Source organism: Rhododendron vialii, chromosome 4a (assembly GCF_030253575.1).
Source record: "Rhododendron vialii isolate Sample 1 chromosome 4a, ASM3025357v1".
Lineage (NCBI taxonomy): Eukaryota > Viridiplantae > Streptophyta > Magnoliopsida > Ericales > Ericaceae > Rhododendron > Rhododendron vialii.
The window spans coordinates 11183294-11204628 of NC_080560.1; the positions used below are offsets into that span (position 1 = coordinate 11183294).

The following is a 21335-nucleotide window of genomic DNA, read 5'->3' on the forward strand; positions in this document are numbered from 1 at the left end:
GAGTAATTAAGCACTAAAACAAAATGCTATCTTGTTCAAATATCTTGGACCAGACTTTTTTTTTTGTTTTGAAATGTCGGGTGTCCCTGGTCAGTTTGCGCGCACCTCATACTGATCCCTACAGCCTCTCCCACAGTCATTTCACACACTTACGCGTGGGGGTGAGGTGGCCCCAAAAATTATTGACAAGGAGAATCGAACCTGAGATCTTAAGATGGAGCAAACACATAAATTCTAGGCCAAGACCACTTGGCCAAACCCTCCGGATTGGACCAGACCAGACCAGACCTTGTTTATAGTCACTAGGCCAACAAAGTTGACTGTATAGGGTTGGTGGGTTGTGTGTAGAAATTAAAAAGGGCAAGTAGGTAATTAATTGTTGTGTCCTTTATTGATAATGCAATATGTAAATGGACATGACTGCTTGCCAGAAAAGGAACTTTAATTTAACGCTCACATTATGAGGTAGGGCTAAATACAAGAGAGGGGGAGTCGAAGAAGTGAGCTACGCCCAAGTAATGGGTTATTGAACTTTTAATTAGTACTTCTCTTGTGTACTTATTATTGTAGTTAAGGCTCTGTTCCACTGAGAGAATGACTTGTATTGTAAAACGAGAAATAAGTATTTAAAAAATAAAAACATTAGCGAAACGAGACCTAAAAAATTGTGGACAGCTTGACTCGCCACTCGCGCTGTAAAAGCTCCATGGCTAGCACATTGAGTCGTAAGAAGAACGGAGAATGTACAAGAAAATAACAGGCGCCTAACTGGTGTTCTGCATTCCTGCCGCTACACCCTTCATGGTCAAGATAAGCGTGTCTTGAAGCCCGAGAGCGTATTCACTAGTGGGGTTAAGCTTGACTAGCTCTGCAGTCTGGGGCTTGCTAGATTCGGTTATGTCCTTGGATAGATGCAGCCTCACCTTCACATCATAGCTGGAGTCACGAATCCGCTTCAGTGTGTAGGCCTAGCACACGAATCCGCTTCGTGATGTATGCATCATGAAGACGGAGCCTTTGCTTCGGATCACTGTCCACGGATGCAAATGCAATGTACTGCATAGACCCTTTCTCTTCTATCATCTTGATATATTGCGATGATTTTTTTTACGATTGGGTTATGAAGATTGTGGTTTTCAGAGGGAATTGTGCAAATGTTAGTTGAGGCTAAGACAAGGTCACATTTTCTCAACTCCACCAATTATGATGCCGTACTTACATTATGGAGACGACAAATATTGAGGAAACTTAGTTGAGCTGTCCTGTTGAGACTTGTAGTGAAGAACTCATTGATCAAAAATGTCATTTCGGTTTAGGAAAAAAAAGTTTTTCGGAAAAGCTTTGAAAACGAGCCAAAACATAGTTGAAACAACAAGAACTAGGGAAATACTGGAAACGGCAATATCTCTAATAGGTGTCGAAATAAATCGATGCTTCAGTATGTTTTGTATAATCTTGACATGTTTATGTGACTTTCGGTTTCTGTAGGTAGAAAAATTGGAATTTGGAGTTCTACAATCTTGTTGCGGTTTCCCAGGTAAGGGAAACGTTTCGGCTGTTTCCATGTTTCTTGATCATAGACTTAGAGTTCTTTAGATGCACTATTCCAGTAATTTTCCTTTGTATTACCTGGAGGAGAAGGCTCTTATAATTGGTTTCTTCGTAGTTTGCTCTCAAAGTCTCTCCAAATGGCCGCAAGTCTTCCGACACTAGAAGCTTGTCATACAAAGCAGCAATCCTTGGATTTCCTTTGGCAAACACCATCTCAACCAAGTCAATGGTCACTCTGATGAAAGGCCACTGGTTGTACATTTCCTTCAACATGGGGAGATTTTTTACATCCTTCTCAATGACATGCTTGAATGCAGCTCCAAAACTGAGCCTGACCGGGAGGTGAAACCTCGTTTGGGTCCAAGCAAAGATCCAGGGGATTGCCCGGAGAGATTCAATGTTTCCTTTTTGATGGACGACTTCCTATGTTCATATGACCATACTCCGTCTCTAGTGTTGCCTGCAGTATTTGAAGGGAAAAAAATGAACTCAGTTTCTTCATAGGTTAATCAGGTAACAATCTCCATAGATACCATGTAGTACAAACAGAACCAGTAATATCCGAGAGAATATCAAAGATCAATGAAGCAGAAAACGTTTCAACCTTAAACACGAAAAGTAGTACCTTCAAAAGTGTTTCCGTTGGAGTTGCAACACAAGAAATAATCCTTTCGTCCCCACTAATTGGTCAGCCGTTCAATGGGATCAACAGATTACGTATTTTTTAGAAGAAAAAATTCTAGATTTTTATCATCAATCGAAAGATCTCAATTAGTTTTGACTTTTGCTTAACAAAGTTTCTGAAATCATCTCTAAACAAAGTTTTCAATATCGTCTAAAGCGATACTCTGTTATGAAGAATAGTGAAAACAGACAAACAAATGGGGACGAAAGAAGCATATTTTCTCATTGCGTCGAAATGGAGTTGTTATATTACGAACTTAGGATGGTTCTGAATGTTACCGAAAGGTCAAAAAGATCAAGCCTTGCAAAGATACTTACGAGGTGGAAGTATTCGATGAAACGAGGTTCCTGGAAAACTATAGAACGATATTCCTTCGTGGCAACAAATGTCATCTCATCCAATACTGCACACCACTCCGGCTTTGGCGAGATTGGGGGATGCATTCCATGTACTAGTGTCGCTGCTGTGAAACGTTGGAGCGTTCTAAAACATATAAGTGCTCCTCCCCGAAAGATTGCTCAATATGACTTCACCCTGAACCGTCACACAAAGCGACCCGTGAATCATATCTGGTAGCTGGGACAATATGGCTAGGTGGGTGGGACATCCTCCTCTTGTAACAGTCCCTCCTCAACCGTGGCACATAGTAAGCCTCACCCCGTATTGCTTTGCCACCTTTATGAGTTCCTCTTGGGCCTTATACAAATGCCAAGCAGCAGACAAACGACTGGCATCCTTGCCCAACTTCGAGTACCCAATCATGACTTCTTGCTTTCCATTGATCCGGTTCCTATACCAATCAATTAAGAAGAGACGAGCCAAAGAAGCTGGCGCAGATACAAGATCCACAAGTTTTTCAAAAAGTGGTACCACCCTTAACAACTGCTTGACTCAGCACTCGCGCTGTAAAAGCTCCACGGCTAGCACATCAGACGGTGCAGTCACCATTGAAATGATGTAGGCTCCAAAGTTATCGAGTTATTTCAGGGGAGTTGAGAAATGACATGGAAAGTGTCCAAAACATCAGCGACTTCTTCAGTTTTGGGAAGATCGGGACCAAAAAGAGGACACTTGCCACTGAGTTCGGATAAGAGCCACTCCTGCCTTTTTTGTTCAGGCCATTCTCTGTAGGACCCGATTTCTAGGTGCCAGGTAATGGCGTCTATAACATCAATGTGTTGGAAAATAAACTTGTTTTTTTAATAATAAGGGAGTTATGCTTTTGGGAGTTTTTTCTAGGTAATGGTGAGTTACATTAATGAAAGTTATTAAATTAATGAAGTTAGGTTTGTGAAGCGTGAAGCGGGTTACATTATGTGTTTAGTATAAATTTACATGTAATCCTTGTTTTTCAAGTATGAGTGAATAAAAGTATTCCAAGTGTTCTCTGGAATTATCATCTTCTTCATATTGTTGAGTTGTGTGTGTGTGCTCTTGCCTCCAACACAGTATGCCTGTCTGATTCTTGCCGAATGTCAAGCCTCACAAGAGACAGTCCGAAGGTGGAGACTTGCCGTAAAAAATCAAGAAGGCTTCCATTGGCAATTGGCCGATCACCACAAGCACAGAGCGATCCATGACATAGTTCCAGAGGCTCCAGGAACTGCAGAAACAAGTAACAACCAATAAGAAATGAAGACAAATTGTCAATAAGAAAAGCAACACGGTTTTCTGAGTGTGTCAATGTATAACACATATTCTTGCTCTTTATAGTACAGTAATTTAATCTGTGGCAAATTGGTATAATATAATTTGCAGAAAGGGTCTTCTTCTGTCTAGGGTAACAAAGATCTGCCACAAGTTAAAGAGCCAGAAGGCAAGGGAGAAATGCCAGTCATTTAGTGACATGATGCCACTCTTGACCCTTAATGTAATACGTAACGTAGAACCATGCGAATAATGGAAAATCCAAAGAAGTATCAAGGGAAAAAATACCCAAGAAAGTAAAAGGGAAACAGAGAAGAGTAAGAAAAAAGATCAATTTGTTGGATTCCACGAAAGTCAACACTTCAAGAATGACCACCCTTCGCTTGCACTCTATTCCTTTTTGGTATTTACATTTTAACAGGTACACCACCTCGCTCAAATTTTCTTCAAAAAGTTGGAATGGTAATCCTATTCACATCAATGACAGATGAAATGTCCAGAAAAAAAAAAAAAAGGGACAAAGAAAGAGGTCTTCCTCCCACATATCTGTGTTTTTTTAGAGATCCACAGATTTTCCTGCATAAAGTGAGACTCAAGGTGGGAATATCAGACTTTTCATAAGTGTCGGAGCGTGACAGCTAGACATATGCATACAATAATGAACAGTTCTGCCCTCAAAAAAAAAATTACAGACTGCAAGAGAGGATAGAGTTGGTCGTTTATGGTTCACGTTTTGTTGGTATGAAAAACTCAAGAAAGTTACTGATGAGAATAGACCTGATCAACGTGTGTAAAAGTTGTCTCCTCAGCAATATCAGAGAAGCCATTGGCTAATAACTAGCGAGCACGTTCACATGTATGATACAGCTTGTCCCTTACCTCACCTAGAATAACTTGATAGGGCTCATTTGGAGGAATTTGTTTCCAAAACTCTGCATGGATGGAATCATGAGTGCAAAAGTGAAAACCAAATTGGAAACACATAACTTTCTCATAAGTAAATTTAGTGACCGGAGGACTTTTTATGTTTTATTTTTGCAGTATGTATAACATGAATCTCAACCTACAGAAAGAGTTTCCCCAATCTATCCAAACATTACTTGGCCAAGTGTTAGAATGCCACCCTATTAAACCTATGATCCTGTCTCCTGTGCAAACAGGACTTGAATGTTGATGGAAATACCTAACACATTAACTTCTAAAGTCGACATTTTATTTACAGATTATCAAAGGTAGTATGAAAACATGACAGATTAAAGCAAAGAGCCACTCTAAAATATGTGAACGGCGTCAAGTGGAAGTTGGAAATGCTATTTTGCGTGAAGCACACTGTTAGAATATAGTATTAGTAGTAGTCTCACATTGCTTAGTTTACTTATTCAATATGTGAGTCATCTATCTATATAAATAAGATTGTTATGTGTGAGGGTTATTTTAACACCCTATATATTTTTCTTATTCTCCCAAACAACATGGTATCAGAGCCACCCTTAATCCAACCCTAACCCTAATCATAATCGTAACCCACGCCCCACAACCCATCATCACCACATACTGTTACTGTTCACCGCGAACACTATTCATCGAGAACACTGTTCACGTGAGCACTGTTCATCACTCATGGCTAATCAGATCTGGTCTCTCCCATATGCGTATGGTATCGTGCTTTTGTTTCTAGTTTCTGTAACGGTCTTTCCGCTATTTTTAATTGAATTTCTATACCATCTAATTTGTTGATCGCGGTTATGGGTTTGCCAGATCATTAGTTAATGTATTATTGCTATTGATACTGTTGGGTATTAGCATTACTTTGTTCGGCGCTCAGTTGATTAGTTATTAGTTGTTTTGGTTGGTGTTTCGTTGATTGAGGCTTGGTAGTTCTTTATTTTTTGGTTGTCTCTCCATTGTTCGGTAAAATGTCTAAGCAAAAGTCTGATTCTGGTTCCGGCTACTGTTACGGGTAGTTCATTCAGTTCTTCACGGTTTCGGGAAAAGCTTTCTAGTACCTTCGCCCCATTGAATGGTAAAAAATTATGCTATTTAGGCTAAAGTAGTTGAAGTTTATTATTTGGGCTAGACACAGTATCATTATTTGATTGATGATCCCCCCGCATAGACTGTTTCTACTTGTAAGGCATGAGAATCTGAGGATGCCCGGATTCGATCTGAGTTGTGGAATAGTATGGAAGAACATATTGCTAGCACGCTTGTTTTCTTAGAAAGTGCCAAAAAGGTATGGACACAGGCTCAGGAGATGTATTCTGGTGTTAATAATCTCCGTCGGACATATGATCTTCATCGGTCCTTCTTTTTTATATCCCAGGGTGATTTTATCTTTGGAGGCTTACTATGCCAAATTTCTTGGTATTTGTGAGGAGCTCAATATTTGTGAGTCTATTTCATCTGACATTCAGGTTATGCGACGCCAGCGTGAGCGTATGCAGGTTGCTCGATTTATATCTGGTGCATCATCCACCTATGATCCTGTTAGTCCTCAGCTCTTGGGGTCTCGAGATTTACCTTCTCTTAGTGAGGTATTTAGTTGCCTTCGTCAGTCTTTTGTATCTGTGTCTACGCCTGCCCCTTCTCTTGATCGTTCAGCATTAGCTTCCACTATTTTTGTTAGTTTTGGCTCTTCCTTCAACCGCGGCCGTGGTCGTGGGTTTAGTGATCGTGGTTGTGATTCTGGATTTGGTGGTTGTGGTTTTGGTCGTGGTGTTGATGGTTGTGACTCTGGTTTTGGTGCTCATGAAGGTCATAGGTCAGGGGGAGGTGGCCGTGGTCACAGCCGTGATTCCAAGTTGTATATTTATTGTTGGGGCACCAATCATACTGTGGAGTATTGTTATCATCTTCACGGGTTTCCTCAGGCTCATCAGGTTATGATCTCTCTGGATACTGGACAGCTTGCTCATTCTTCTGCCAACAATGTGGTGACCATCTCTGCAAAGGAATACCAGCGCCTTATGTCAATTCAGCCTCCAGCTATTGATTCTTCCGCCACTGCTATGCTTGCTCAGACAGAATCTCCAGATGGGGAGGAAAATTGGTGGCGGTGCTAAACCTGGTCGTTGTGGTTGGAAGTTGCAATTGGTTTTGGTTGTGTTAAAGTTGTTCGTTGGTCATTGAAGTCATTTCGTTGGTTGTTGGTCGTTGAATTTGTTCGTTGATTCGTTGGTCGTTGAATTCGTTTGTTGATTCATTGGTCGTTGAAATCATTTGTTGGTCGTTGCTGTTGACAGTCATTGAAGTCGTTTCGTTCGTTGAAATCATTGAAGTTGTTTCGTTGGTTGTTATTGGTCGTTGTTTTAGCAAGTTGGTTGTTTTAGTGATTGCTGCTAGTAGTTGAGGTAATTGTTTCGTTGGTTGCTATGTAACGAGCTGGAGAGTCTCCAACTTGCGGGAGAGTGTTAGAATATAGTATTAATAGTAGTCCCACATTGCTTAGTTTACTTATTCAATATGTGAGTCATCTATCTATATAAATAAAATTGTTATGTGTGAGGGTTATTTTAACACCCTATACACTTTTCTTATTCTCCCAAACAACACCAATAATGCTTTGCATCTCTCTTTGACAACCTATGAAGTTCATTAGCGCGAGCACGAAGTTCATCACTACACCGCCACATTGACAGCTGCCAACAAAGTATGGAAAGAGAAAAGCAATGAATAGCATATCAGAAATTCCTGAAGCTATAGAAAATAACAAAAGATCCAGGGAGGAAAAAGTATGAGAGTGGAAGCAATTGCCCGATACCTCGAACATAAGATCCTCTATCTACGAGAAGTACAAATTAGCAGCCATCATCCTAGCCAACAAACATACATCTCTTGTAACTTCTGGAGTTACCTTGGGTTTCCTGCATTCCACTTCAAAATAGCTCTTAGGCTAACAATACATAATTCGGTAGGCATGGCTTCGTGCATGCTCTACCTTGCACTCAAATTTCACCATCTATGAAAACCGGTTTGAGGAAAAGGATCATACCATCACGATCGCCACCCATCCAAGAAGAGAACTGAATTAGAGGGGCATTGTAGGGGACATGTTCATTTATGCCTATGTTCTTTAAAGCAGAGTCAACACGGCGTAAGAATTTTGGGACACCTTTCCAGATTGTCTCATGAAAGTAGCTCATTCCTGCCCTCATCTCATCTTGGGGAGTTGGAGATGTCCTCCAGTTTTCATCAATATGAAATGCAGCTTGTATCTGCACAGTATAAAGGAGATGCGTTAATTACAAAGCAAAGAGAAAATCCAACAGAGAGATTACAAAACATCTGAAACTTATAACAGATGGCCAAACATCGCATGCATTTCTCTGTAATAAAAGTAATTCCAATGGAGTATATGGTAGAAGTAGGACAGAACATAAATAAATTTTAAAACAATCATACCTCTCTCTGTAGAGCCTCATCAAGCTCCTGCTTATCATCAGGGGTTATGTCCTTGGCGTACAATTGGGTCAAACAATTCCGAATCCTAGAAAGATAAAAGAGGAGGAAGGATTTCATCAATAGAAACTTAAGCCATGGAAAACAAATACCACATTTGTCACATAGCATTGTGGCGACTAGGTTAGAACTAAAATCCAAGGGATCAGTGGGCATCCAAATGCAAAAAATTGAACTAAATAGCAAACGAGTGGGCTGCAAACTATCACAATTGCAGATTGTAGGCCATACCGTGCATGTTTTTGAAGCAAAGATCTTCGGACTGATTGATTAGGATGTGCCATAAGGACTAAATCTACTATCTGGTTCTTTAAAGCATCAAAAACTTCTTCAGGGGACTTCTTCAATTGCACCACAAGCCTCATGAGGGTCTCTTCGATGTCTGACTCAGTTGTTGCAGATGCCTTGTCAGAAAAATCACCTTTCTTTAACTTAATCCTGTGGCGGTAAGCTATCTGGACCTCCTCAGCCAAATTGGCCAAGTTAAGCATATGGGTGAAAGATTTAGCAACTACAATAGAATCTCCTGCATCCAAACTTGTCAGCACACTCCTGAGTTCCTCCAGTTTCGGGGGGTCTAGCTTCCTTTCATACTCAGCAGACAGCTCATAGCAATCTTGAACCTAATCCATTTTATTACACAAGATAAGTTGGGTTACTCGTTAGTTGCTTCACACAAACCTCATCCTCCTCCTTGTTAAATGTGCTCATGTCATTTCTATGCTAAAAAACTTGAAAACATGAATTTTATAACCGAATATTCACTTGACAATACTGCAGAGATTAGTTGATTATCACAGGTAGATCAGTTTTATTTCACAGGTTCTTAAGGTCGCTCCTATCATACACAGTTACATATTGCATATAATCGGCCTAACTACTAACTTTGGTCTTGTCTTATCAAACAAAAGGGACTTGGAAATATCGGGTTAGAAAACAACTCCCTTAAATGATCAAAGGGATGACAATTTTGAAACAGAAGTTGACCTAGGGTACGAATTCATAGCAAGATGGTAACCTGGATTACCTTATTGTTATTTTCTGCTCTCTATCCTACAAATGTTTTTCCTCTCTTTTCTTGTTTTTTGACTTGTGTCTTAACGCTACATCAGCTTGATAACACCACAACTCACTTACTGTCATCCCCAACACCACCATCTCTCCACCACCATGCCACACAACCACCATCACCACCGTTGCTACAACCAACGCCTGCCACACAACTACCATCACCAGGGATAGAGCCAGGATTTTGAATATGTAGGGTCAAAAAGTAGAAGAATAGCAGTTTAGCGCAAATATAGTGGGCTTAAAATAGCAAATATTCAAAGCAGAATATGATGTTTCTTATTGAGAAATCAAAGCCATTGGAGCCCCACTTGTCTCTTACTGTTGCTCCGCCTGTAACCATCACCGCCGTTTCTCCACCACAATACAGTCATCATCACCACCCTTCCACCACCACGACAAACACATAGCAACCATTAAAGAAATGAAAAGCATCAATCAAAACAACTTTTCAGCTCTTAATATTATACTCGAGCAATTTCTCAGCTTAAAACATTTCAGCATTCGGCTTTCAGTTTTTATATGCATGTCACTTTAAGGATCTGTCGTAGCTATTAAAAAACGCAATTACAGCTCAGAAAACAATAACACGAACTAGTTACTAATGCACAGCCATACATGATATAGCTCCCAGAAATTTTAAAAAGAGGGAAATCAGGGGAGACTGCTCTAGTCACTATACTCCCAATGAATTTTAATCTTAAACTTAATGCAGAAAAGAAATACTAAGTGAAGGGAGACTGCACTAGTTACTACACTCCCAATGTATTAAATGATTAAATCAAATACTTGAAACATGTCTAATTTTACTCTTTTTTTCATTCACTCACTCAAATGTTCGGGCCAGCTCAAAATTCCAATAATCTTGGAAGACAGATCCCATCGTCCACTAATTGGACTCAATTAAAACCGAAGCAAAGTCCAGCGCAAAAGAATTAATAGCACTTTTAGAGGTTTCGATCATGAGCCCTCTCTATGTACCAGGCCTTGACCCCAGACGAACCACCAATGTAATAATATTTACAAGAAACACTTTTAGAGGTTTGTCGAATTCCTTCTCCATGTAAATCCTGAAGAATGTCGAGAAACCGATCCAACAACACAGCGTCATACTCTACCAATTTATCATCTTCAGAAACCTTCCTAGGTGCCAAAAGCCTCAACTGCGCATCGATCGATGCCATTTTCTCCAAATTCCGAGTCCCCATTTTTTCTCACTCTCTCTCTCTCTCACTCTTATTTGGGCTCAAGTACGGCTTCTGTTAATTTTCAGTTGAACCAAACAAGGAGTTATTAATTAAGCAACGGGAAAGTCAAACTGGGTATCTCAACTTTCAACCACAATCACGGATTAGATAGGGATACAGTAGAATTACCATCTGCAACTATAAGAAGAATCGAGAAGGAGAAGCAAAAAAAAACAGAGGAGAATTGAGTGGGTTGTAGAGAGAAAAGGGGGCAGCGAAATGAGTCTCGTGATATGCATATATGTGTTTACACCATAATTTAGTATTTAGTATATTATAATCGATTGGGTCAGAATGTTACACGTGTCAACGCATTTTAGACCGATTGATATAATGCAAATGCAATATGAAGCCTGTTAAGGAAAATGGACTGATCAAACGGTTGATATTCGACTGGACACGTGTCAGAATTTTGTATCACATGCGGATCGTGAGTCAGACGGTTAATGCAAGCAGGCAGTTGAAATAATTACAACGTTGGAAACATGTGAGATCATGGAGAAGTAACCGCCTCATGCAGATAGTGGAGCAAGAATAGGGAGCATGGAGCCAACTAATTCAAATCGAAGGAGGGAAGTCCGTATGATTTGAATTTCAAGTCGACAACAGCCTATAAATACAAGAAAGGAAGATATTTAGAGCCCCCCCCAATCAATCGCCCAAAGGCTTCTACTTTTATCTGTACTTTACATTTCTTGCTCTAGGAGTAGCTTGTAATTTAACCGTCTGTTCGATTGTGTTCTCATAGTCGATTTGACTTCTACACCGAGGGATAATAAAGTCCATTTTGTTGTTCTTCTTCCATCTCCATTCACTTCATTAAGTTTGCTTCCAGAGAAGTCCTGAAATACGGCAAGGAACCAAACTCCACCACCACAAACACCCACATTTCCAGCACACTTAGCAATCTCTAGTCGATTAGTCGACTATCAGTAAAATAGACAAACAATTTTGGCGCTAGAAGGAGGGCATCATTACTAATTTGGAAGTAATGGCACCAGCGACAAGGAAACAAGGCGACCGACCTGCAGAGCCTCAGAATGAAGGCCTAGAAAGCCAAACTGACGTGGCGCATCCTGAACAAAGGGTGCCAGAAAATAGCCAAGGAAATGGCTTGAGCGCACCAACAAATATACAGGGCCTTTCCAGGCAGTTGGCACAAGTTTTGTCTAACCCAGAAGACGAAGCGGCACAGGAATTGATTACCCTATTGAGAAGGGTAGTTACGCCCCCATCTGTCATAGATGTGGATGCACATGGTGTAGTACATGAGCAACTGCAAACTGGAGATCTGCCTAGACAGTCACCTCAACAGGTATATACAAATCCAGCATTCGATTCAAATATGAATGTGCACAGTCGACCGTTTGTTGAAGCAACTGCTCTACGGTCCACAATCAAGCCAACTAGTTTTTACCAGAGTGTCCCATCTATATATGAAGTTGGTAACAGTAGTGGAAATGGTCAGAATCATGGTTTAAATTCTAGTCAAAGTCCTCAGGCTGGTTTCACAGGAGTCCGTGTCATGAATAATGGTCAACACATATACAATGCCGCACAAACTCTGCCAAATCATGGCAGTTATACTTATCATACTATGCCAGTAGGACCGAATAATGGAAATAGTGGTCAGTACGTTCACAATGTGCCAAACATTGGCAATGGGAACGGTCAGAATGGCCCTCTTGCACAACCTTATGTACCAAATGTCCTTAGAGCCCCAGATCCCATGAATATTAATAGGGCACAAATATTAGAAGTCATCCAAGATGTGTACGGACCAGGGCTACGCAGGGTGGAAAAACCCATGTTTAGAAAGCCTTACCCACATTGGGTTGACAATGTTCCTTTGCCAAGAGGGTATAAATTGCCTGAGCTTTCACTTTTTAGTGGTACAGAAAATCAGTCGACAATTGAACATGTAGGACGGTTTTGTCTACAGTTAGGAGAACTTGGCTCTGATGATGTTTTTAAGTTAAAATTATTCCCACATTCATTAACTAAAACAGCATTCACATGGTTCATAAGCCTGCCTGCAAATTCTATCCATACGTGGCAAGATATGGAAGAACAATTTCATGCTCAATATTTTAGACATGAACCAGAGGTCTCAATTGCCGACTTGGCTAAGTTAAAGCAGAAGCCAAATGAAACGGCAGAACAGTTTTTAACTAGATTTAAGAGATTAAGAAACCAATGTCATTGTAATGTGCCAGAGACCGAGATAGTTCGAATAGCTCAAGATGGTCTCGAGTTTAATTTTAAAAAGCAGTTTAATGGATCTAATTTCAAAGATCTGTTTGAGCTCTCCATGAGGGCATCTCAGTTTGAAGCTATTTTACAAGAAGAAGAGCTTTTGAGGAACACGTCTCTAGGAACATATTACCAAGATGTGGAAGGTGATATTGAGATTGATGTAGCGCAAGTCATTGGAAAGACCCCTATAATTTGTGACACTTTGGTTAAAACAGAAAAACCAATGAATATGCCTTCATCTCAACCCAATAGGCGTGGGGGGCAAGCAAATTATAGACAATATTCGTTTGATTTGGCACAAGCTGACCAAATATTTGATGAATTGTTGAAACAAAAATTTGTTACTTTGAGTCCTGGGCATATTATTCCTTCTGATAAGGATAGAAAAGGAAAAGAATATTGTAAATGGCACAATTCATTTAGGCATAATACTAACAACTGTGTTACATTCCGAAATTGTGTGCAGGACTTGATCCAGAAGGGACTGTTGCAGTATGCTAAAGGCGACAAGGATCCCATGGGAATTGAATCCAATCCTTTTCCCAAGATTGAAGTGAACATGGTGACGGCCGGCCTAGCCAAAAGGCTAGGTTCCAATGTGACGAAACAAAAGCAGGGGGAGGAGGATCACATGCAGACTGAAGAAGAGTCAGCAAAGTCTCATACCTCTAGATTCCCAAACGACTACCTCTGCATTAGGTGTGGGCATGAAGTCCAGTATGGAGAAGCAATTATAGCAGAAAAAGATCAGAGAAGTGCATTCTCCAAGTCCGGACTGAGGTTCAACACAATGGGAGGAAATGACCTTCAAATTTATGTGGGAGCCAAACTGATTTATGAAGGTATAGATCCGGGGCTCTTTAACAGAATAGAGTCAGAGCATTGCTATGGGCCAGATGATGGACCATTTTTATTCAGGAGACATCCAGTCGTGCCTGCAAGGCCTGGGGTGCCTTCTTGCCAAGATCTTGAGGCGGCGGGGTACCGATTTCCTAATCAGAGGAGATACCCTAGTCAAAGGGGTGTTGGTTTCAGAAGAGATACTGGACCACGAGGTAGAGGACCTTATGGACGTGGATGGCACCAACCTAGGATGGTAATGCCACCCAATAATGATCACGAGGAATGGAGCACGCTTAGCCATCCAAAGTTCCCAGCAGAGGGTTGGTACACTAAGGTATCCAGTTCACAGAAAAGAAGGCTTCAAAGGAAGTTTGCAGCCAGGGCTTATGGTGACCCATGGGACCATGTGTTCGAACCAAGAGAGAGATTGGAACCATCAAAGGTTCCAAACATGGTATGGACCCGGGATCAAGGAGAAACTAGTGGCCCAAAGCAGATAATTCAAAAGCATGGGGGGCAAGAGAGTAGTGCTACAGATCCTCCCCAGTCGACTGCCCAACTGAAGGGTAAAAAAGAATTGAAGCAGAGCTTAAAGAAGAAAATGGAGGAATTCCAGAAGCTCATGGAGGCAGATGATGATGATGATCTCTTTGACGAAGGGTCAGAACAGGAAGACCTGATCAAAGATGCGTCACCGTCTCCACAGAGATCTGCAACATTTGGAGAAAGCCTGGCCGCAATCCAATTCGGGTCAGTACCTATAAACTACCAGTGTAATATGATTTTAGTTCTGCCTAAGCAGTTTAAGGCAAAACCAAATCAGCCAATGAATTTGGCAGGCGATGTTGAGGATAATACCCAATCGATTGTAAAAATAATGGACAAAGAGAAGCATCCTCAGTCACAGCCCATTAATGTTGAGACGGATAAACATGGAAACAGTGTTGTAGTTCTTAGAACACCTGATGATGCCTCAATAAGGCATTTAAGACCACTGTATATTAAACTGCATATGAATGGCCAACCTATCTCGAAAGTGTTGGTCGACAATGGGGCAGTAGTTAATATTTTACCTTCTCGAATGCTCAAAGTTTTGAACAAAACCAATGATGACCTGATCCCAACAGAGGTTACAGTTGGCAATTTCGCTGGAGGGTGTTCTCCTGCTAAGGGGGTCATATCCTTACAACTACAGATTGGAAATAGGAAGATGAATGCAACGTTTTTCGTAATCGATTCTTCATCTAATTACAATGCCTTACTAGGCAGAGATTGGATCCATATAAATAGTTGTGTGCCGTCTTCTTTGCATCAGGCCTTGATCTTTCTAAAGCAAGAAGAAGCAGCGGGAATGGAGGTCTTTTGGGCAGACCGACATCCATTCAAAGCAGAGACTAACAACGTAGAAGCAGATCTCTACAACGAACATTTGTGGCCAACAAGAATAGAAGACTCAGAAGTCAGATCTAATCAAGTTGGAGTAACTGAGAGCCAATTCCTCAAATACATCAAGGAAGGGTTCCAGGAGCTGAGCAAAGATTTTATCAGGCCTAACATTATTTCAAGGCCTGCCAAGATTGATCAACAAGTTTTTAATGTTTAGAAACCTATTGAACACAGGGTGTGAAGATTTGGCTACTGTGAAAGCCACTTTTAAAAGGTTGTTTTCTTTTCTTGTTGACAGAAAATTGCAGGCAGATGAGCCTATTTCTTGTAATTGGGCTGAGTGTGTTTTTGATGATAGCCCTCTAAACATGAAAGAGTTAGGATTAGCAGACCTGAAACCAGCACCAGCTAAGCTAGATGATGACGGGGCCCAAGTAAAGGATCCCACAGAAGAAGTCAACTTGGGAACTCCAGAAGATCCTAAGATCACATATGTAAATGCTGCTTTGCCTATTGAAATAAAGGAAAAGTTTAAGTACTTGTTGCGTAAATTTAAAGATTGTTTTGCTTGGAGTTATGATGAAATGCCAGGTTTAGATAGGTCTTTAGTTGAACACAAAATACCTATAAAGGAGAACTACGTACCTTTTAAACAGGCACCAAGGAGAATGAAGGATGATGTCTTACCTCAAGTCAAAAAAGAAATGGAACGTTTATTTGAGGCAAAGTTTATTCGACCGGTCAAGTATGTTGAATGGGTCTCAAATGTTGTCCCAGTATTAAAGAAAAATGGGAAAGTTAGAGTATGCGTTGATTTTAGAGATCTTAATACCGCATCACCAAAGGATCAATATCCAATGCCTGTTGCTGATTTGCTAGTCGATGCAACAGTAGGGTACCAAATGCTGTCCTTCATGGATGGTAATGCTGGTTATAATCAAATATATATAGCTGAAGAAGATACGCATAAAACAGCGTTTAGATGTCCTGGATACATAGGGACGTTTGAATGGGTGGTCATGGCTTTCGGATTGAAAAATGCAGGTGCAACTTATCAAAGAGTTATGAATTTAATTTTCCATGATTTTTTGCATAAATTCTTGGAAGTTTATATAGACGATGTAGTTGTAAAATCAAATTCAGTTGACGAGCACCTACATCATCTTGAACAGACTCTGGAAAGGATGAGGCGTTACAATCTGAAAATGAATCCTTTGAAATGTGCATTTGGTGTCACCGCAGGAAACTTTTTAGGATTCTTGGTGCATCAAAAAGGGATTGAGATTGATAAAACTAAAGCTGATGCTATTTTGAAAGCACAGGCACCAACCAATAAAGAAGAACTTCAGTAGTTCTTGGGAAAGATTAATTTCCTTCGAAGATTTATTGCCAATCTATCTGGAAAGACAATGGCATTCTCCCCATTATTAAAATTGAAGTCAGAAAAAGATTTCAGATGGGAACAAGAGCATCAGAAAGCTTTTGATACTTTAAAGCAATCTTTGGTGACACCTCCTGTTCTGATGCCTCCAATAAATGGAAAACCATTGAAGTTGTACATATCAGCAACGCACCATTCGATTGCAAGTCTGTTAGCTCAGGATAATGAACAAGGCCGAGAGCAATCAATTTACTACCTAAGTAGAAGGTTAAATGATTGTGAAAGTAGGTATTCATGTGTGGAAAAGATTTGTTTGGCATTATATTTTTCAGCAATTAAATTAAGGCATTACCTTTTGCCAGCTAGAGTAATGATCATTTCCCAAACAGATATAATAAAATATATCCTGTCTAGACCCATTTTGAGAGGGAGACAGGGGAAATGGATTTTAGCGCTAGTAGAGTATGACTTTGAATATGTGCCTCAAAAGGCAGTAAAAGGACAAGCTTTGGCAGATTTCTTAGCTGAGCATCCAAATCTACCTTTGGAAGAGGATACTTTTGAGGTACATCTTTTGGAGCTTAAACCTTGGCAACTGTCTTTTGATGGTTCAAAAACAGATAATGGAGTTGGGGCAGGTGTTGTTCTGACATCTCCAAAAGGAGAAATGTTTCAATTTTCTTTTCAACTCGATGAAAGTAGAATACTAACAAATAATCAAGCAGAGTATGAGGCCTTGATCATAGGCTTGGAAATAGCAAAAGATTTGAATATACGATATTTGAAAGTTTCTGGGGACTCACAATTGGTCATCCGACAAATTACAGGACATTATAAGTGCAATCACCCCTTATTGAGCCTGCAACTAGAAAAGGTTCAGTGTCTTGTCCAAAACTTTGATGAAATATGCTTTCAGCACATCTTGAGACTTCAAAATAGCGAGGCCAATCAAATGGCTCAGACAGCTTCAGGAGTTAAGATTCCTGAAGGAGACACGGAGAAAATAATTAGAATCCAAAAACGATATCTACCTTTTTCATTGGAAAGGGAAAAAGATCGATTGGATGTGTTTGTAATCGATATTTCAGACGATTGGATGATTCCAATAAAGAATTACCTTCTAAATCCTAATGAAAAGGTGGAAAGGACTGTCAAGTGCAGGTCCATCAATTATGTTTTATTAGAGCAGGATTTGTATAGAAAAACGTCTGATGGTCTATTATTGTTGTGCGTTGACAAGGACCAATCAATGAGAATTATGGGAGAAGTCCATGAAGGGACTTGTGGTGCTCATCAAGCTGGTGATAAAATGAGGTGGTTAATTAAAAGACACGGATATTATTGGCCAAATATTCGAGCTGACTGTATTCAGTATGCTAAAGGTTGCCAGCAATGCCAAAAGCATGGACCAATCCAAAGGATACCTGCTCATCAGTTGCAGTCGATTGTTAAACCTTGGCCGTTCAGAGGTTGGGCAATCGATATGATAGGGGAAATTCACCCAGCATCTTCGTTACAGCACCAATTTGTTATAGTGGCGACTGATTATTTTACAAAATGGACGGAGGCAATACCTTTGAAAGGTGTTTCACAGAAACAAGTGATTGATTTTATTGAGGAATATCTTTTATGTAGATTTGGAATTCCTGAAACCATCACTGTTGATCAGGCGTCTATATTCAATGGTAGAGAAGTTGTCCAGTATGCACAAAAATATGGAATACAGATTTTGAATTCAACTCCATATTATGCCCAAGCAAACGGGCAAGTCGAATCGACTAACAAAATTATAAAGAATACCTTGGCAAAGGTAATCAATGATAACCCAAGAGAGTGGCATGATCTGTTGCCCAGAGTTTTATGGGCATATAGAACATCACAAAGGGAGAGTACTAAGGTAACACCATTCGAGTTAGTTTACGGGCACGCAGCGGTATTGCCAGTCGAAATTAACGTTCAATCTTTAAGGGTGACACGTCATTACGACCCAGATTTACAGTACGAAGAAGCAATGTTTTTGGATATCGATGGGCTAGAAGGGAAAAGATTACACGCCCTGAATCAGATTCAAGCCCAAAAGAAAAGAGTTGAAAGGGCTTATAACAAAAGAGTAAAACAAAAGTCTTTTGCAGTTGGAGACTTAGTGTGGAAAACAATCCTCCCAATCGATTCAAGAAAGAAGAAAGGGAAATTTGGAAAATGGTCTCCAAACTGGGAAGGTCCTTTCCGTATTGCCCAGATTTTACGAGGGGGTGCATATCATTTGACATCAATCGAAGGGGTTCTACACGAAAGAACCATTAATGGTAAATATTTGAAACATTATTTTCCGTCTATGTGGGAGAGCATTAGTTAAGACTAACTTTCTTTTCATTTCATAGTCAAGGGCTGCCCATGGGTAGGACAGCATTACAAAAGGCCAGTCAGACAAAAACAAAAGATCCCAAGAAGGATCTGACAAAAAGAAAACAAAAGGGAACTCAAAGCGGGAACCCAAAAGAAAAAAATCCTACAAAGAAAAAGATCCCAAGTGAGATCTAAAAAGAAAAAAACACACATCAGGACCCCCACAAAGAGAAGGCTATTTTTTAGGCCATTCTCTCCACTGGCCAGATGTGCCAGCCATGGAGGACCTGATGTCAGCAGGGTCGACCGGAGAAGACTTGTAGTCGATGGTGTCCCAGTTGGCCACCACAAGTTTGAGAGCGGACTCCATCTTCTCCAGCCGAAGCGCCATGCCCTCCACTCGATCGTGGATGGCCTGGATCCTCCGCTTACACTCATTTTGATCCTCCATGAGGGCCCAGGAAAGCTCAGTGGCCAGTTGTTTTATGTGAGCAGGAGTGATTTGTGTGGAGAGGGGAGTAGAAGAAATATTGGAAGCCATAATGTAGAAACACAGGTGTTTGAACTTCTACTCAGTGGTGATATTTATAGACCCAGGAAAATCTAAAGACGTGGGTCGTGGACAGTTATCCCGAGGTGAATTAAGAGACGTGACAGCTAATGGGGTTAGTGGGCTCTCAATGGCCGTTTCCCAAGTAAGGCGGCTGAATTTCTGCAGAACGGCATCATGTGTTGTACCTAAACCGTCAGTAATTACTGTGCGGATTCCCAAAAAGTGGAAGGGAAGCGTCATCATGATATGACGTAGTTCTGCCATAATTATAGGCGCCCACAGTCCGGATAAATAGGGATCAAGGGTTTTGATCCTGTGGCATCACGTGGTTAAAGTAAGGTGTTAGCCAATTATGTGAAGTTTTTACTCAGCTTGGGCATGTATGTGAATCTGGTACATGTGAGTAAAATTTGCATAAAGGTTAAAGAAATGGTTCCAAACAAAGAATTTGGAGTTTTCTAACAGGGAATGTGAGAAAGGCCATGGAAGGTCTAATTTTCATTCTAATTGCCATTCTCATTTCTGGCATACCACCTGTTGATAAAAACAATCAACAAACAAAAATACTTATAGTTTGTACTAACAGGATTAGTCAATTGGCTATAAAACTGAAGTCAACCAAAATCATTCATGAAAGAAGGCAGACTTAAAAGCCTCCCACTTAACGACAAGTTCATCACATTTAACTCTGTTTCTCTGCAAATCTTCACGAGCAGCAGAGACATGAACTGAGACTCCTTTGCCTTCCTCTGCTAGGTGTTTGAAATCTTTATCGAGTTGGTTCGCTGTTACCAGAAGGTTTTTCTTTTCAGCCTGCAGTTGACCCAATCGATATACCAACTCCTTCTCTTCTTGATCAATTGCCAAAAGCCTCGACTTCAAAGTCGAAGCGTCAGCATGCATAGTCGATAGCTTCACTGTTAAGTTGGAAAGGTTACCAATTAAATCCTGCTTCTGACTTATTTCTTGTTGGTAATATCGGAAGAGACTAATGTTGTCATTCAGAGATGATGCATAGTTTTCCAAGATAATTTGCTCTCTAAGGGGGAAAACATGCTTTTGAGATAAGGATTCAACGCAAGCACTGAACTCCGTAGACTTCACTGTCATCAATTCCTCAAAAGGAAGCTTTAGGAAGTCAAAGAAGACTTGAATTTCTTTCTGAGTCTCCGCACTGAGTTGAAGAAAGAAGAAAGAACTGTTGGATTCTGAAATCTCAGTAAGGGAACGAAAGATTTGGGAAGTCGATTTTATCTCTTCCATTAAATGGTCTAAAGAATCACTTGAGGACTTGACATGAGCAGAATCCTCAACACCCACAGGATTTGTTGCAGTCTTGTTCACTGAACGAGGAGATGTAGTTAAGGCAAGAGCCCTCGAAATGTTTGCAGGGGTCACACTTGTTGGAAATAAGACTTGGTTCCCAGAGGGATTACCAGAAGGGCTAGAGGCAACATCCTCTGCGCCTTGCCCACCTTCTTGAGTAGGACCAATTTGGACAACAGGTTGGACAACAGGGGCAATCTGAGCTGGATCCTCTGTTGGTCCCTTCTTTTCCATTGTCTTTTCATTCATTGATGGGGAAACCTCTAGAGAAGGCACGTCCGCCATCTGAGGGGAAGCTGTTTCTTCCCTACCATCACTTTGTTGATTCAGATCGATCTTCTGAATTATTGGAGCAACAGTGACGTCCTTCATTGGCACAGCTTTGACTGAGTCTGATGCAATTTGATTTGTTGTAGTATCAAGTTGTCGAATAGCTGGTACACCAAGTTCAACACCATCTGGCCTCAGAGCTGAACCCTCACCAACCTGCACAAGAGGACTGTCATCCTGCAATAAAGGGTTTTCTTGATACAGCAATTGCTCCTGAAATCCTGGCAACCAATCAGCTTGATCCAAAGGATCTGATAC

At 40.6% G+C, this 21335-nt stretch overlaps 3 protein-coding genes across 3 annotated transcripts; 2 read left to right on the forward strand and 1 right to left on the reverse strand.

Annotated features, from left to right (window-relative positions):
* Positions 1 to 20: 20 nt before the first annotated feature.
* On the reverse strand, positions 21 to 10862 carry LOC131321745 (phosphoenolpyruvate carboxylase 2). Its single transcript, XM_058352661.1, is given in 15 exon segments — positions 21 to 1056; positions 1583 to 1951; positions 1953 to 2011; positions 2554 to 2727; positions 2730 to 2759; positions 2762 to 3214; positions 3217 to 3426; positions 3684 to 3839; positions 4661 to 4815; positions 7434 to 7521; positions 7644 to 7747; positions 7875 to 8097; positions 8285 to 8369; positions 8573 to 8957; positions 10443 to 10862. Coding segments are annotated over 15 exon segments (2958 nt in total). The 5' UTR covers positions 10618 to 10862; the 3' UTR covers positions 21 to 764.
* Positions 5355 to 7357, forward strand: LOC131321744 (uncharacterized). The gene is made up of 2 exons (XM_058352660.1): positions 5355 to 6417; positions 6510 to 7357. The coding sequence occupies exons 1-2, from the start codon at positions 6233 to 6235 to the stop codon at positions 6943 to 6945; spliced, it is 621 nt and encodes a 206-aa protein (XP_058208643.1). The 5' UTR covers positions 5355 to 6232; the 3' UTR covers positions 6946 to 7357.
* Positions 10863 to 13942: 3080 nt separating the features above from the next.
* On the forward strand, positions 13943 to 15674 carry LOC131321746 (uncharacterized). Its single transcript, XM_058352662.1, has 2 exons — positions 13943 to 14505; positions 15071 to 15674. The coding sequence occupies exons 1-2, from the start codon at positions 14006 to 14008 to the stop codon at positions 15075 to 15077; spliced, it is 507 nt and encodes a 168-aa protein (XP_058208645.1). The 5' UTR covers positions 13943 to 14005; the 3' UTR covers positions 15078 to 15674.
* The last annotated feature ends 5661 nt before the right edge of the window (positions 15675 to 21335 follow it).

Coding starts and splice junctions, on each gene's coding strand:
- LOC131321744 (XM_058352660.1), top strand. CDS start 6,233: ATGCCAAATTTCTTGGTATTTGTGAGGAGCTCAATATTTGTGAGTCTA. Junction 6,418..6,509: donor ATTTACCTTCTCTTAGTGAG/GTATTTAGTTGC, acceptor TATTTTTGTTAG/TTTTGGCTCTTCCTTCAACC.
- LOC131321746 (XM_058352662.1), top strand. CDS start 14,006: ATGGTAATGCCACCCAATAATGATCACGAGGAATGGAGCACGCTTAGC.